Source organism: Cebidichthys violaceus, unplaced genomic scaffold (assembly GCF_023349555.1).
Source record: "Cebidichthys violaceus isolate CVI_PGR_0920_01 unplaced genomic scaffold, fCebVio1.0.p SCAF_66, whole genome shotgun sequence".
NCBI classification, from domain to species: Eukaryota; Metazoa; Chordata; class Actinopteri; order Perciformes; family Stichaeidae; genus Cebidichthys; species Cebidichthys violaceus.
In genome coordinates, this window is record NW_027176883.1 from 612,381 (window position 1) to 630,274 (window position 17,894).

The following is a 17,894-nucleotide window of genomic DNA, read 5'->3' on the forward strand; positions in this document are numbered from 1 at the left end:
GCGCCTCTAACGGGCCGCCCTCTTGCTCACAGGTTGCTGTGGTGACGATGCTGCGTTGTCGGAGCACGGGGAGATGCGTGTGCGTGGTCGTGACCCATCTGAAGGCTCGCTCTGGCTGGGAGTGGCTCCGCAGCGCCCAGGGCTCCGACCTCCTGCGACACCTCCAGAATCTGGTCCAGAAGCACGCCGGCGATCCTGCGGTTGCGCCCAGCTCAGACATTCCTCTGTTCGTATGCGGAGATTTCAACGCAGTCCCGACTGAGGAGGTGTACCGACGTTTCGCCACGTCGCCTCTCTGTTTGGACTCGGCGTATAAGAAACTCAGTCAAGGCGGTTTGACCGAGCCACAGTACACGACGTGGAAGATTCGGCCGACGGGGGAATGCTGTACCACTCTGGACTACATCTGGTACAGTCAGGACACAGTGAGAGTGGACACGGTTTTGGACATGCCCACCGAGGAACAAATTGGGCCGAACAGGCTTCCGTCTTTTAGCTATCCATCAGACCATCTGTCTCTGGTTTGTGACTTCAGTTTTAAGGAGAAGGAGTGAGGAAGGAAACGATGAACCGGCACACAGGAAGGGACGACGCCGTGAGGAGAGACACAGTCGAGGTCGGCTACTGGTTGGCTTCACTCGACAAGAAAGAAAGCAGACGAGACGCCGTTTGGGAGAGACAGGCGGAGACTGACGACGGGTTACAGAGAAACCAGACTGGATGGACCAGTCGGGTAATTTATGACACAGAAGTCACGGAGATACATCAACATAGTCTACCTGCACAGTGAAAATAATGGATGGGGAAACTCCATATGTATCTCCAAACCCGATCTTGAAAGTGTAGTAAACGTTGTGCTTCAAACTGCCATTGTACTACAGAGTGACTGAGAATAAAGGGTTTTTGCTGAACATGTGTGGTTTACATTCAGATCTCTCTGACTACCCTCTCGTTGGTTTGCTGGTTACTTGGTGGTTTGGGAATCGAAGGATCGTTTACCCAAATAGACAAATCATCCAGTGGTTCCCAGCGATGCAGATTATAGTTCTGGGTTTATTTGTCCGGGTTTTGAGATTCGAACAATCTAATAGTGGTGAATGTAATTTTTTTTTGTGGTGCTCGTGAATGAAAAAAAACAATGTCCTGGTTACTCTGAAAAATCCACAGACCTCTCAGTGAACATTGAACCACTTTCTACAGAAGAAGAAGAAGCCTCTATTAAAACAGCTGAGCGTGGTTCTGTGGTTTGAAGTCGCCTTGCTGTTGAATTCCAAATGTATTTGGGGGTTTTTTTAGTAACACAAACTAAATATTTTTCATGGCTTAACTGACCCTTTACAGCTTACTTAGTCCACTTATACTGGATAACAAGGTCTTCTAAATGCCTAATAAGTAAAAATTCAAACTATAAACGTTGTTGAAAACATTTCCAATATCAAATACCATAAAGTGTTACTTCATAAATGTTACTATACATTCTGCAATGTATTGGACCAGTGCATATAGTTTTTCAGGGGCATATTATTAGGTATTTGGTACTTTTTGGCACACAGACCTGGCAACCCTGCTGCCACTCAAAACATCTCCACCCCCCCTAGCGGCTGGCTGCAGTAATCCTGTCCCTCCCGTTAGCGATAGGGACACGGGCCTCACTAACAAAGTACACGTCAAACACATTTGTATCAAGTCATTTTAGGTAGTTATTATCCCACTGATGCATGTTCACATGTTGATGTTTCTGATAAGTTTGGTTTTAATTAGCTACTTGATGCTATCCCAAAGGGTCCCTCGCTAGCTAGGTTGCAGCTAACTTGCTAACCTGGCTGTTTGGGGCGAATCAACAAACAATCCATTACTTCTAACATGTTTTACATTTGTTTTAGTGTGCAGTGGGTCGAGTGAGGCCACGCACAATGGAATAACATGACAAACTCCATCCGAGAACGCAGTGTTGTGCGGTGAGGTTCGTGGCCGGTGAGGCACTGACACTACATAAGTCAGATTTACAAATATATGAACCCAATAGAGAAGCTTAAATCACCATTCAATTGGCAGCTTGCACATTACTGGTTGTTTTTCATATTTCATATCAGCATTCTTTACACACACACATAGGTAAGATACATATTTGATTCCACCGGGAGCGTTTCAGAAGCGGAGCGCTCGCGAGCGCCACCCGCGAAAATAGTGACATTCTGCGATAATCTGCGTAACAACCCCGGATGTATAAAGAGAACAACAAACACATAGACGGTTACTTTACCTGTCCGCCGTTGAATTGCTGTTGATTTGGTCATATTACACTGTTTTTTGAGACATGTTTAAGCTTGGATATAGAATCTTACATTTTTGTGGTCAACGCAAAATATAAGAAGAAGAAAAGTGTAGAAGAAGAGCAACGACAGAACAAGCATGAACCCGACCCGTGGGCTCTCGCACGCCCTCTTCAGTGAGGCAGAGGTACTGTTTGCCCCTCTGTGCTTTTTCACTGCGGTTTAATGTCAGATCAGCAGCACTAAATAGGTTCTACACAGACGTGAAATACAGTACCTCTTCTATGCTCTGCCTCTCCTGACCGCACGTCCCTGCTAGTGTGTAGATCTTTACGGTTTGGACTGTAACGGGTTGTGTATGGACCCAGTTGCAGCACACAGGGTTCCAGGAACCATTGGCTTTAATGTAAACTCAACAGGTACAGAGTGATACACCAACGTCTCTGGCAGAGCAGCAGAAACAGCAGGCACAATGATTCCAAGTCAGGAACAGAAGGCTGGTGAGTTTACCGGGAGACCGGTAGATCAGGGGCAGGAAGGGTCGTTGGTCCGGGATCAAGCGCTGGGAAGTCTGGCATCCAATAGCAAGGAACAATCTGGCAATGTGTGTCTGAGAGGCAGGAGTCTCTATAGTGGCTTGATTAGTGATTCTTGCCCGAGATATAATTAAAAGGTAAGGAAGTTGGAATGGTGTTTGTATCATATTCATTTTTTAAGAGTATTAGTATTTTAAGTATTAGCAATAGAAATCAAAATAACTTAAAAACTAAAGGGAATTTCAAAATCTGTATGAAACATTTAAATGTGTTGACAGTAGCTTTATGGTGGAGCTTTGCATGTTTAGCTAAAATTGTAAGATATATATATATATATATATATATATATATATATCCTAAAGTAATGTGTTTATTTTTGCATACTTTGTCACATATTAACATGAAAAAAATGCCTTTTCCTGGTCAATTTACAAACTTTGATTCGTAAAACCACCTGAGCCGTTTTGTACAAAGTTTCATAATTAACGTGACGGCCTGATCTGTGCCAACATAAGTAAGTAAAAGTAACATTTACCTTTAAAGAGGTCTGTATGAAACGTCCACCTATGGCAACTTTGTATTTAAAGTTTTAAAATATTTTAAGTCTTTTTGTTCCAATAATCACCATATAAAATCATGAACATGGTTGCTTTTTGTTTAACCTCGGGGGAGGGGCAACCCCCCCCCCTCCTGCCCTCAGCCCCAAATCTAATCTCTACAACTTCACACACCGATTTAAATACTTTAAGAATAAATCCATGATGAAAAAGACAACGGTCAGGATTGAAATGTCTTTTTTATATTTCAGTAAAATCTACTTTAATACACTTTGAAACAAGAGTACAACAAAATAGAATATACTTCAAATGTTGAATATAGAAACAGTCCAGTCTGAACACAAAACATCTTCCTCTCCTCCCTCTATAGATAAAAAAAATAATGAAATGTCGTGTCGGGGCCAAAAAGGCAGTAAAAAATGTCTGCTGGCTGATTGGCCCTCTGTTTCTAGTAAAGTGACCTGGGATCCACAGTGGTTTTAGATTTTTTTTGCAGCATTTTTTGCATAAACTTGCGTCTCTTTTTAATAATTAAAATAATTGATTCAATTAAAGTATTGATCTCTGAGTTTACATACATTCCCATTTGAAAAAAAAAAAAGTGTCAAGACGTGGCAGCAAGCACCTGTTCCGAGTCGCATTAATATGCATTTCTGTGCCGCTGGTATGTGTACAATTGTGGGAAAAAAAAAAAAAAAAAATGGAGAAAAAGCCAAAATCCTTTCGTCAAATAAATCTGAAATTAATTTTTCCAGACACTGCAGAACAACGTGGCCACTGATCTTCAACACGTTGCCGTTTCAATCTACACGAGAGTTCGACAGCGGAATTAATAATACAAACATTAGTTCACCTAGTTTCAATAATACTGTGCTTGGTACAAGGTATCAAAACACAAAAAACAAATCTCAGCTTACCGCTCAGACGATACATGAAAAAGAAAAGTCAAAATTAAAATCTAAGGCTGTTAACTTTAGCTCCATAAACTGTAAATAGTAGATATATATATTTATATATAAATATGTACATACATGACCATTTTCTTTTCTGATATCGTTCCTTCTTTGAGCTTCTCGCAGCTCCACTTTCTCCGTCTCTCTCTCTCTCTCTCTTTCTCTCTCTCTCTCTTTCTCTCTCTCTCTCTCTCTCAGCACTCTGGTAGCACCACCCACACTTGATCTGCACAGTGATATAAGTAAGAAAAATAAAAGAATAAAAGAAGAAGTTGCTGGTTTAAACATCTGAAGTGGCAAAATGATCAACGAATGGTCTCTCCAAAAGCTTAATAACACCCCTGCTGTGTATCTATTTTTGTATTTTGGTTGGTTGTTATTCATTTTGTAGTGTTTCAGCTTTTTTTTTGTTGTTGTTGTATTTTCAGCGGTGGCGATCCATTTAGAAAGCATAAGTTGTAGTGATCAAGGTTGGTCCCTTTTAAAGTCTGCGTGTATTCCTGTGAACTCCATCACACGACACTGTGAGAGGTCTCGGTGTGGTTCTGAGGACCGGCTTGGATCAGTAAAGTTCTAAAGTAGCAACAAAGAAGACGTGAAAACAAGTTCAGGACTAAAAACAGGCCTTCAGGAGTCTTGTTAAAGTCTCACAGACTGCTGCTGGTTATTACAAGAGTGACATGGCGTCAGACATATACAAACTAACACTCCGGCTCTTCGGTCTTTATCGTCAGGCGTTTCCAGTTTGAGAACCGCCTCGGCGTCCACGGCCTCCGATTGGACGTTCTGGACAGTTTTTGGGGGTTCGCCTGGTTCTGCCACCTGCACGGTTTGGACTTGGACAACCCGCTGCCTTCAACTTTTCCATTGTGAGACTCCCCCGGTCACCGGCGCTCCTATCATCAGCTCCGAACCATTGATGATGCCGCCTATGATCCGAGGGTGCGCCGTCACCGTCTGATTGGCCGTCGATACGGTCACCACCCCCGCCCCGCTACCCGGCTGCGACACCACCAGAGTCTGTGGTTGCGTCTGTGTCGGCACGGTGAGTCTCATCACCTGCGTTCCCGGGGCGACGCTGACGGGGGCCAGAGCGCGGACCGTCAGGGGGCTCCTGAGGAGGCTGATACCCGCCGGGGAGCCCCCGATGCTGGGCTTGTTGGAGCCTGTGGACGTTTGGAGGTGAGCTAACTGGTGGGCCGGGATCGTGATGATCTTTGCCAGCTGGACGGTGATCTTGTCTCCGTTCTCTGCTGTGGCTGGGACCATGGTGGGGATGGTCTGGATCATGACCTACCCCCCAAAAAAACACCACACACAGTCATTTAAAGTTAACAAGGAAAGACTACAAACCAAGAATGTTACATGTTAACAATTTCCTTCAAAAGCACTTCCACCTACACACACCTTCTGTTGAGAGTTGGTGTTACCAGCAGAAGTGTTGGTGAGGAGGGTGGTGTGGCCGGCCGACCCCGTGGAGATCTTCTGACCCAGTGACGTCGTCATCACCACAGGCACCTGCATCGCCACGCGCACCGTCCTGCGGACGAGAGGCAAGAAAGCAAACGGAGTCGAAGTCAACACTTGCTGTCGGGATCAGACGTAGGGATCAGCACCGCTACGATGAGAAACCCTTTAACCGGAGGTCCTCATCTCGCTGCAGGAGACTAACCTGGGCCCGGTGGCGGTTGGGATGATAGCCGTATGAGACTGCTGACTCCCGTCCAAAGCTCCCGGAACGGACATTATCCTCGGTATCCCGGTGACCATCGCCGCGCCGCCTCCCGCCGCTGCTGCTTTGCTGCCCGTGGCGACGGTGGCGTGGACCACGTTGGCCCTGTTCCCGCCCCGCAAGATGTTGGGCTTCTTGGAGGACGACAGCTCGGCCGCCTGCAGCAGCATGTCCGACGGAGGCGGCACGCGCTCGTAGGAGACGGCCTCCGAGCCGATCAGATCGTCGGGGGAGGGCAGGTCTGCCTTGTCGTCGTCGATGATGACTATGTTTTTGGGCATGTCTTTGAACTGGTAAACCAGCCGCTGGCCCTCTACCTTGGCGAGGATCCCGCGCTGGTAGTAATATCTAAAAAAAAAGGGGAAAAAACGATAATCAGGAATGCTGCTTCCCAAATACGCTTCCCAAAAAAGCCCAGACCCAGACCCAGACACACACACACACACACACACAGCTCACCTGAGTGCCCGTCCCATGGTCTCATAGTTCATGTCAGGTTTGTTCTTGTGTTTCCCCCACAGCTTTGACACGGCCTTCGAGTCGACCAGTTTGAAGATCCCCTTCTCCCTCTGAGTCCACTTGATGTACCTGGGACAGGTGTTTTTGTCCTGGAGGAGGTCCAACAGGAACTCCCAGAGGTAGGTGGTGCTCCCTGCTGGAAATCAAGCTGATTTAACGCACCGCTAAATAGTAACCTATATTCATCCGGTGCTTTGCACTGCAAGAACACATGAATGTTGAGCACGGCTCGGTACCTTTCCCTTCTCTTGGTTTCTTCTTGATGCCGAGGTCCAGTGAGCCGTTGGAAATGGAGGACTGATGCGTCTTCGGCTTCCGTCCAGCTTTATCAAGGAAACATTTCAAAACGGGACTTCATCATTCTCTTTAATTGCTGAATTCTTACGTTTTGTGAGCTCGAGTTTAGAGCCAACAGTACATCTCTACCACTAGATGGTGCTCTGAGATAAACTCAATAGCTGTAATTAACAGTGGAGGTCTGGATTTTGGTTTGAGGTTTGTGGCCTGGCTCTGAGGTAAGGTTAATCACAGGGCTGCCAGATGTTTTTGATTTAAAACTTTTGCCTTTTTTTCCCCAAACATTGACTCTCCACACTCTACAATATGGTGCCAGTAGTGGGTCTACAACTGCATGAAATAGAGTTTGAACACATCTGTATGCTGTTTTCCACAGCTTTGGACTACCGGGGGGGGGTTCACTTTTTATCAGTTTAGAGATGTATTCTGTGTCGGCACAAACAAGATCTTTCTGTCTACCTCTCCTCTTCCTGACGGGCTCGTGGCCTGGCTCTGGTTCTTCAAGCAGGGTGACCATCTCCTCGTCTTCCTCCTCGCAGCACTCCTCCGTCGATATCTCCACCTCCGTCTCTGTAATCATGTCGGGACGCATGGCTGCGTGAAGGAAGTCCGGTGTCACGATGCAAGGCGGGATAAAAGCATCTGGATGGAGGAATTAAAGAGGGAAGAGTTAAGCTTTAAGAAACATTTAAGCTGGAATACATATACATATATATATACATATACATATATATATGAGTGTGTTTTACCTGGGCTACGGTCTTCTCTGTGGCTGGAAGGTGAATCCATACGTAGCAGAGCCTCTGCAGCCTCAAAGGTCTTGTCAGAGCAGTGGATACTGGTGCCATGGACAGAAGCCTCCACTGAAACACACACACACACACACACACACACACACACACACACACACACACACACACACACACACACACACACACACACTCAATGAATAAATAGGTAAGCCAAAATAAAATGACTGGTTTAGCCCAGCGGAGCACTTCTTACATGAGTTACAATTTAATTCCCCAGATCAAATGCAAGCAAACAACTTCAATATTTCCCCAAAGGAAAAATAATAATAATTATTATAATAATAATAATAATAATAATAATAATAATAATGACCAACGACTCGTCACCTTTGTCACACAATCAACACAGCGCTGCATATGCAACACACAAAATGCAATTACATGGCGCCCCCTAGTGAAAAGACAAATTGCCAAAATGATTTAGCAATTTCAGTAAACAACACATCCTCTCTGATCCAGGCACAGCGTGTAAAGTAGAACCGTCACAGCATGAAGTGTCGAAACAATATTGCCTCTTTAAACTATTTATCATGACGATGAAGATGCAAAATGCCAGGATTGGTTCAGGATACTCAAAGAGTGATATGAGGAATGTCGTCCCTATTTGGGCTTTCGCAAATCTGGCGAGACGTGGCACAGAAACAATGCTGTTTGAGTAGAAAATGGGATTCAGCCTGAAGGAAATGGTACGCTGCCCCTGTCTGGGACCCTGAGAAGGAACCCAGGGCACCTGCTGTCGGTGTCAATCACTGGTGGGAAACACGAGCTCCCGTTACACCCTGCCCTGTCCATGTTTGGCTATCTCACTGAGGCAACAGGCACAGCATGGGGGAGAAACGGACTATCTTTAGATTGTCCCACTCATTTCGATTCCCTCTCGCAAACAAACGGGGACACGCTGGCGGCCGGCGCAGCGGAGACTCCATAGCTTACCGAGCCGTCCTTAAAACCAGGCCGCCGTGTGAGAACGCCACCAAAAGGTGTGAGGGCAGAAAGCTGCGGCTTGACCTACATGACCACATATAGACACTTTAGCCATTTGGAGTCCAAAATGTTAGGATTTATTCTGAACTATTGAATATGAACAATACAAACATATAGAATTGTGTACATCACATCATGTGTGGGTATAATGTATATATATAAAAGTATTATAATTAATAGAAGTTAGGAAAACGCCTATTATCAACCTATAGTACACTATAACGGCGCCAAGAATAGCAGCAAGTCCGACAAAAAGTAGTGCGGCCTCTGATGACTTCCGTGTTTACAGTCCTCATCCTTTCCCTCCAGTTCTCTTCGAAGAAGCTCACTAATCCTCTTGTCACTCAACTACCGCCTCGCCGCCTATTGGCTTGTTGTCCGGTTAACAGCCCGCCCCCGGTTGAATCCGATTGGCCTACCGCTGACGTTATAAACCAGCGCGCACGCCATTGGACTAAAGGGCGAGTCGATCAACGACACACCACGCCCTCTCCGCACACAATGCTTCCGCCATCGAAACGGGACAAAATACTTTGAAATTTGCGAGAAAAAAAAAAACTCGGGTGGAAAGAACACATTGTTTTCGCGACACGTAGCCAATTATCACTAACCGTTAAAACCGGAGAGATCGCACACGTGTGTGTATTTACAGGTCAGTGTGGTCGAAGACTGAAGCCGCACTTTAAACAACCGAAGGGAAGAAAGCGAGTGGACCAGGCCACCCCACGCTTCAAATCACTACAACACGATAACGGACACCAAAAACACAACACGTATCAAAACCTCCGACATTTGAATATTAAAATAGGCCCACCTCTCGTACAATACACACACACATACACACGATGGTCGGTACTTTTCAGGTCAAATGGACTGTTATTCAGAGACAATGCGTGAGGACTTACTGCACACAAGTTTAAAAAAAACAACAACCGTAAGCCAGCCACACATACTATTAATAATATCACTACACCGGGTGATATATGGCTGCGTGTAACTAATTCGTGCTTAGTAAAAACAACACCCACATGTCCTTCCGACTCAGACAGCGTGGCAAAGACGTAGGAAAGACAACATCTTTTCACTTCCTGGTTGTGCAGGGTCGATCTGCACACAGTTATTCTACCTCGTGTTGCGGTGGGAATAATGTGCAACAACATGCACAACACACTTCGTGCAGATAACGGTCCGTTTGTGCAGACTGGCGAGCCCTGCGGAAGTTTTTCCCCCTCTTAAACCGGGTCCGGTAAACCGTGTAGCAACGCCATGCAGGTTGCTACCAAGGTGATCACTTCCTGATTGCCCTCCTCCATTACTTCACCGCACTACTCCGCGGACTGAGGCGCAGCGGGCGAGCGGCTCAAACACAACCCCGCACGTTACCGTGAGCTCCCGGGTCGAGCTTTATAAAAGTACACTGAGATACGTTACCGGCTCGGATGAGTAGATCGAGCTGGTTTGCGTGCCCCTCATGCTGCGAAGTCGCCATGTTTTCCCCTTGCTGCAGATTCACATTGACTTCTCACTGAATCGTATAGGAAGCTACTAGCTCAGATCACTCCGCCGCAAATGGGAAATCTCCTCGAATTCAACGAGACACACCACGGCGGCAGAAACGTATCCCTCCGCAGCCGACACAGGAAATCCTCCCTTCGCCCTCCCTCTCGTGCGTAGCGACGACGTCAAAGACAGCGCTGCTGTGATAACCGTTTTAAAAAGAAACTCACTGAACAAAAGAAATCTACAAACACATGCGCAGTTTGCACAACGAATTGACTAATAAAAAAAAAGACAGTATTGTACCTAGTATAGTAGTATTTAATTAGTATCCAATTAAAATAGGTTCAAAACAACAAACACCATGTTTTCTAATGACTGTGTGCGTGTTGCTCTGTTTAAACTTTATATTCAAATTGTTTCACAGCATGTGATTTGCTGTTTTTAAAATGATTTAACTTATTAGTATTTTTGTACAAGCCAAATGCTCTACAACAAATAAATAAACAAGTACTCTATTACAGCATAGGTCATTGTCATGTTGATCATCTAAATGGCTTCTTTTGCGATGCTTAATTGCCTGACAAGTACAGTACACCGGATTTTATCTGCTAATGCGCTTCAGTAATTGCACAAAAAGACAACAATCATGTATTTATAGTGGGCGATTATGGCCACTCTAGCTTCCATTAGAATTTAAATGAATCACTTCATCCTTCTGCTTGAGGCAGCACATTTCATATGTGGAACCTGGCTTAAAAACTCAATATGTATATATATATATACTGTATGTGGATGAATACATCTCTCTTTAGTTGAAAATGCTATTGTCCCCGTCTTTCAGTCTGTTTCATAATTATGAACACTGGATTGGACACTGGTCACAATTAATAAGGGATTAATGGACGATTAGAGAGTTAATATTGGATACCGTCACTGTTACCGAAAAAGTTACTGTCAAAAAACACCCAGAAGGTGGCAGTGTGTGAACACAGAGGCCTGTGAGCCTCACGGCCTTCTTCACCAGACCTCCTCACGCCGAGCAGAATCATATGAGAAATGTGTCACAAGGCCGGATATACCTCAGGATACTGAATACAGTGAAGTCTGAGGCATGGACCCTACAGAGACCGAGCCCACCCAGTGTACGGCAGGGATGGAAATCTGGCCGAACATATCGAGCAACAAAACTGGACCAAATTGAGGTTGTCCCTTTTGGGTAAAGACTTATATTTTAAAGATGGCGATAGTTTCTAACATGAACTATCTAAGTTATATGATGACATTAAGCTTAATGCACAGTGTTTTACCAAAATGTAATGAATCAGAACTTTTTATGGGCTGGCAAAAAAAAAACAACAACTATAAAATCAGACGAAACTTTCTATGTGGCCATAGAGGACAGAGGCCTTCCCCATATACACTGGTATCATGATGCCTTTCATCTGAAACATTTAGCAAAATGATATGCGACAGCTGAACAAGCCGTCTATAGAGAAAGGCCTTCCATATTGCACCTTATCCATACTTTGATTTACGCAAACCTATGGTGTTACCTCTTATAATAACACAGACACAGGAAACGTTTCACCGGTCATAGGTGGAGTTCTGAAAAATCATGGCTCTTCGTCGTCAGCTTAACCCGTCTCCAAAATTGGAGTCGTAAAAGTCTCACGAGTCCAGAACCGATCGTCTTGTTTCTGAAACTTGCAGCCCAACAGCAGTTGACAACGAGTGAAAGTCCCCTCTCTGTTTCTATTCATATGAAACCTATGCGACCCGGGGGAAATGGGAACTTTACTCCAGCAATGAGAACAGAATACATAGAAACGACACACAGCACCCCCCCCGTATGACAGTATGATAGACATCTGATGTATTGACCTACAGCGCCAAAATGAACATTACGGAGTTTCTTTTATATAGATACAGAAATATGTATGTCTCACCTGCCTCCCCTTCTGTCTCCACCTCCTGCTCGTCGCCTACTTCCTGCATCAGGTAGGCCTCGTCGTTGTAGACGAACACCTGGGCTGAGTAACCCCGCTCGTCGGCCAGTCCGGCGCCGGGTACCTCCTCTACTATGACCGCTGGGTAGTTCTCAGCCTCCTCCCTGTCCTGGACTTCTTCATCAAAGGCCTCCTCGGCTTCACACTCGCCTTCTACCTCTCCCTCAAACTCCAGGTCCACCTCGCACTCTCCCTCCTATAGATTTGGGGGGGGGGGGGGGGGGGGACGAAAAGAGAGCAAACGTTTTCAATAAGAGAACAAGATTCTGTTGTGGACCGCAGATGCGGCGTTGCTCTAAGCTCGTCGTCCGTCCCACCTGCTGGGAGTCGTCCTCTTCAGCCGTGACGTACTCCACCACCGTCCCACCAGTGTCGACCAGCACCACTGAAGTCATGACTCATGCTCCTCAGGGATGTGGGATTACAGCCAGCGATGAGCCGCAGCGCCTCTTGCCTGGTGGACTCCACCAGTTTGGTAAAGAAAGGCCCCTGGGGAGAGAAGACGCACTTGATAAACACAATGAAGGCTGTGATGCAGATTCAAAAAAGGGACAAAGGAGAGTTTGTGCATCGCACCTCAATGGTTCTCTAGATAGTTTGAGATCAGGTACGCCGCCTCTGATTGGTCGACAGACTCAACTCAAGGCATCAGGAATTGCTAGTGGACAGCTAACAGAAATATTGATAAATAATCACAGAAAACAAAGGATTTATACTTATGAATGTATTTTTACAAAGTCTCCAAAAAGACACTGGATTACAACGTTTCTGAAAGGGATCGCACCGGAGCAGCAGAACAGTTAGCTTCTTGGCTAAAAGTAATTCTCTCGCATACAGCATATCAGAGGTTAAGTATGTCTTAAACTTAAATTGATACATTTTTGTAGGTCACACCTTCCTCTATCTGTCCTAACTGTGAACCCAGACCTCATCAGACCCAGGGACCTCTTGCATCTTTTCCCATCTCTTTCCTTCTGGCTTTGGTTTGCAGGAAGTTCCCGTCTGCTTTTACAGGGAAGAGTTGCACTGACAGAAAAAGCCAAGTCAGTCCCTTAAACATGCACACAGTGTCCAAAGGAAGATGTGGGGCAGGGCAGACTGGAGCCATGGGAACAATTGGTAAGAACCACAAACTGGACCGTTAGGCTCTGTTTTGTGCTGCCCTGCAGGGTGACAACCGGATATAAGACAAAGGGAATGCAGGAGCATGGAGAGGCAGACGGATATACACAAACCGATGCTCCTTTTGGGGGATTTGAGGAAGTTTACACCCCCACAACCCCCATGCACACGCATTATCAGAAAGAGTGTTAAAAAATACCAACTATAAAGAATGAATCTAACCCGTCTCATTCGTCCAGGTATTTAAGCCAAGCAGCCTTGTGGCAGAATACAATAAAAGAAGTATTTTTGCGTGGGACATTCAGCCTCAGTCATTTATCACAATATCAAGGATGTAGTTATCACGTCCAAAATTAAGATCAACGTCAAGTATTCGCGTTTGAAAGCAAGATAGCTGCAGATGGTGCAAAGTCAGCCAGAGATAACGTCTTGAATCCACTTTATGGAGCTAACATTCGCTTAATGAGCTCTCTCTACCTTCGACTGAAATCAAGCACTCTTTGTGAATGTCACTTGTGAACCTGCTGCAAACTAGAGCTCTCTACTTCCACTGATTTTCCAACAGCATTATATATCTATCTATTCTCCTCATCATCATCTCCCCACAGCCAAGGCAGCTCACCGTCCGCTTTAAAGATAATCCGACGCAAAATTCTTCAAATTCTTCTGTCGACACACAGACGAGGTTTAGAAGTAACCCCCCCCCCCCTTTGTCTCGACATTTTCCAACATTAACACAATGTCCATGCATGTCTCCTGACACGGTGTGTACGAGGACGCGCTCCATCACTTTAACAATGACGGATGAGCCACGCTGCGCTGCTTTGCCACTAAGGCCGACATGCTCAGAGGGGGAAATCCTCCGTTCAATTATTCAACAGCACAGAGCAGACGTTCAACTCTTCTGCATATGTTCTGTTTTTGGAGGTGCGAGGTTAATTCAGATATGGAGGATGCGTGCGACGGTATATTTGTTCAATAATCAGGTCTACCAGAAGTGCGTCTAGCTGCTCCAGAATCCCAGGACATCACAACGGAGTACTTCATACGTTACACCAACAGTTAAAATAAACGGACTCCCTCCAATCTCTACTTCTCCTTATCCTTCCACACACACTGCTTTAACATTTCATACTTCATCTGTTGTTTCATTGCCAGGAATCTGGCACAGAAACAGGCTAACCAAAGAAAGGTGTGAACACACGAGCGGCACGATATGCTGTTATTATTTTAGTTAGACTGAAAGAAGTATTATTTATTACGTAAGCTCAGGACATTGTAATCCATCCAGCCCATCTAAGTCAGTTCATTAGAAAGTCAGAGAGACATTGAGTGAAAGGGAGGGTCAATGTCCAGAGTCCTGTATGTCTCTTTTCACTTGGTCAACAGAACGATCTGGCGCTAAAATGGCCGCATATACGCCCGTATGGCAATAACTTCTCTCAACCCCTTCTTTATTTTCACCTTCTAAGATATTGAGAATATCAATCGAAGTGAACAAAGACCCTCCAGCAACTGAAGAAATACAATTTGCACACACACACACACACACACACACACACACACACACACACACACACACACACACACACAGAGAGGATGTGCTGAGCTTCTCAAGCAGGACTTGCAGGTTGAATTGATTCAAACAAGTAATACAGGAACTGCTGGACGACTGCGAACACGTGGCTGCCTCTGTGGCTTCTGAGCTCAAACATAGATGAGTCAAGACGCAGCAAAGTATTCAAATCAAAAGAATCACCAGCAAACACCCGGCCATGTTACAAGGGAAGAAATGAGTCGTGTCGCGTCGCTACTCCTGGAACAGAAAGTATTCCGGCTGCATTGAAAGTCATTCTGAACCAGAGCTGAAGCTACATGTCTCACTGTAAATACGTCAAGTTCACTGTTAACCTCTGATCACCGGGGAGGACGCAACATGAGGAGATCAATTCTTTCACAAATCCCAACAAACGTATACAGAAGAAAAAAAAAAGAAGAAGAGGAGGAAACCAGTCAAAACTTGCCTCGTCATAGAAAAGTTGACGCGAGTGAAAATGCAGGCTTGCATCTTTACTCGGCTGCTGTTTAAAAATCCACAAAGAGAAGGAAAGCATGAGAGCGGTGCTTTCTCTTGTCGTGGTAAGAGAACACAACAGGACTTTTTCTGCACCTCTCTCTCTCTCTCTCTCTCTCTCTCTCTCTCTCTCTCTCTCTCTCTCTCTCTCTCTCTCTTTGTCTCTCTGTCTGACATCCATCCATCCATCCATCCATCTCTTCTCTTCTCTCTGCATGCACGCTTGCTGTCTGCCTGTTCCCTGGGTGGAAGGAACCTCTGAGAGAGAGTCAGCACTTCTTAGACCCTGCCCTAAGCTCAGATCACATGACAACTCACTCACACACACACACACACACACACACACACACGCGCGCACACAGTCACATGATCTTTCAACAACAGAGCTTTTGTTCCAAGTATCTGGGGCTGCTGTTAAAGATACAACGCCCTGCCTTGTGCCCTACCCTCTACCAATACACACAGACACAGTGAGGACACAACGTGCAAATACATGGCAGGCATGACCTCAGGGTTTACTTGACATCCACACACACAGGCATTTTTTTATTCAATACAATTGGAAAAATTTGGAAAAATGAGTCTTTAACATTACGTTTAATTCTGAGACAGTTAGTCCATTTACCAACTCCTTTAATAATTCCTCCTTTAAGCCCTTTATTAAGGATAAATGCCAAATACATCCTGGATTAAGCATTTCAAAGTGAGGTTTTTAAGTTTATTGTAAATTACGGAGCTGATCTTCTTATTGCATCGGCAGAAACTCCAATAGAAATCAGCAGAAGGCAGGATGTCCAAATAAAGACATTTTGACCAAAATGAGTTCATGGGGATTTACAGAAAGTGACAATAACATAACAACAATGTGTAGTCTGTCATTATTATTATTACTATTATTATTATCAGTTACAATGTCTCTTAAAGCAATGTGAACAGAATTAGAGTAAAAATAATAATAAACCAGATAAAACAAATGTCATGTAACTATAGCATGTTATGTAACTGAAGCATGTTAAAATAAACACTAAATTAAAAGTAACATCAGCTGTGACCTTTTAAAAGATGATTAAGATTATTAACTATTTATATTCAGCAGCCAGACTGCTCCTGTCTGTGCCTTTAACTCAAACACACACACACACACACACACACACACACACACACACACATATCTGTCCATAGATATGCAAATGCTTATATATCAATGGCCTACTTATCATCACGCTGCTAGGTTACAATGAGATGCACTCACTTGCTATCCTGCAAAGACAACATATAGGTCCAGTGTTGACACAAAGCCTGTTTACACCTCTGACACATAAAGAGCAGAAAGGTTAGATCACACACGTTAAAGTTAATCAAGAGATCACACAGTTAGCTGCTCATCGAGTCACTGGGGGAGTTCACTGCTGCTATTCGCTAACCTCATCAATGAATCATTAACCAGCTCTTGCATCATTTATAAATAGTTTATTTTATTTTTGGTCAGTATGCCGAGTTGGTCGTTACATGAATGTGCTTCTGAGACGCATTTCAAGACCGGGTCGCACGCGACAAGCACACTGAATAGAAACAGAAACTGAACTTGGCTAACGCTAAGCTAGCTTAAGTTAGCATTGTTAGAAAAACAAGCTGTCAGAAAAAAGAAACACAACGAACCCATGTGGCTCAACGCTGTGGTTAACGCCCCGGGGGGGGCGAGCTCGCTTACCGTGAGGTGCTTCTTATCACTCCGCGGGGTGGAAACTAACTGAAGTTTACAAGCGGCAAAAGTTGCCGTTAGCCGGCTGGCTAGTGATAGTTAGTTGCTGTGTGTTGACATCCAGTAACCTCTCCTCCTCTCCTCTCCTCTCCTCTCCTTCCCTCCTCCTCTCCTTTGATCCCTCTGTCGACTGTCAGGCGAAGGAGCCCCGCTGCTAACGTTGACGTTAGCTGTTTGTGTTCACGACGAGGAGCCCACCAGACACACAGGAGCACACTCTCACACACACATGCGCGCGCGCGCGTTTCACGCGGGGACAGTAGGTGCGTATAGACGCAGAAGGCTTGATCCCCGGGGGAACGGGACGGCTCGTGCGCTAACCGGAGACCGACTCTCTGTTGTCAGATAACTCGGCGCTCGTTCAGGCGAATTACACGTGTGACGTCACGCCGTGCAATAGACGACCAGAGCTGAAACTCTCCTCCATTTCACTTCGGTCTGTTTACTATCACGTTTTAGTTTTCTTTGTTAGAAAAACAACAACAAACATCTAAATGCTGCCCTGTTCATCAGGGCGTCTCCTTGCTTCTTCTTTTTGTTTTAGGATGAAGGTCTTCAGTTAATCCAGAAAGCTTCTGAAAAGCTATAATACCAATAACTTCGACAAACTGTCCAATAATAGCGATCTGTCTCCACCGGGTGGCGCACTGACGTTCACTATAGCGCAGTGCAACACAGTTAATAACACAGATTAACACGAATCATTTCATGCACAGCAAAACTGAGTTCAATTGTGTGTTTATTTATTTAAAGTGTTTATGTGAGCA

At 45.1% G+C, this 17,894-nt stretch overlaps 2 protein-coding genes across 7 annotated transcripts in view; one reads left to right on the plus strand and one right to left on the minus strand.

Moving 5' to 3' along the window:
- Positions 1-911, plus strand: part of noctb (nocturnin b) — a 9,418-nt gene extending 8,507 nt beyond the window's left edge. For all 3 annotated transcript variants that reach the window (XM_068734693.1, XM_068734694.1, XM_068734692.1), the window contains one exon: positions 33-911. In XM_068734693.1, the coding sequence (XP_068590794.1) occupies positions 33-554 (522 nt within the window). In that variant the 3' untranslated portion in view covers positions 555-911. The remainder of the gene's footprint in view (positions 1-32) is intronic.
- A 2,675-nt stretch (positions 912-3,586) lies between these two features.
- LOC137890552 (ETS-related transcription factor Elf-2-like) lies at positions 3,587-17,449 on the minus strand. 4 transcript variants are annotated; one of them, XM_068734683.1, is made up of 10 exons: positions 17,077-17,449; positions 12,487-12,658; positions 12,110-12,365; positions 7,617-7,730; positions 7,327-7,509; positions 6,807-6,893; positions 6,511-6,703; positions 5,992-6,399; positions 5,727-5,859; positions 3,587-5,612 (listed from the first exon to the last, which is right to left on the minus strand). In XM_068734683.1, exons 2-10 carry the CDS (start codon positions 12,562-12,564, stop codon positions 5,175-5,177), a joined length of 1,890 nt encoding a protein of 629 aa, XP_068590784.1. In that variant the 5' UTR covers positions 12,565-12,658; positions 17,077-17,449; the 3' UTR covers positions 3,587-5,174. The 4 variants fall into 4 exon arrangements, with proteins under 4 accessions (XP_068590784.1, XP_068590782.1, XP_068590786.1 ...); XM_068734681.1 differs by having other exon boundaries at positions 6,511-6,706; positions 17,077-17,448; XM_068734685.1 differs by lacking the exons at positions 12,110-12,365; positions 12,487-12,658; positions 17,077-17,449 and adding an exon at positions 10,095-10,309.
- Positions 17,450-17,894: the final 445 nt, after the last annotated feature.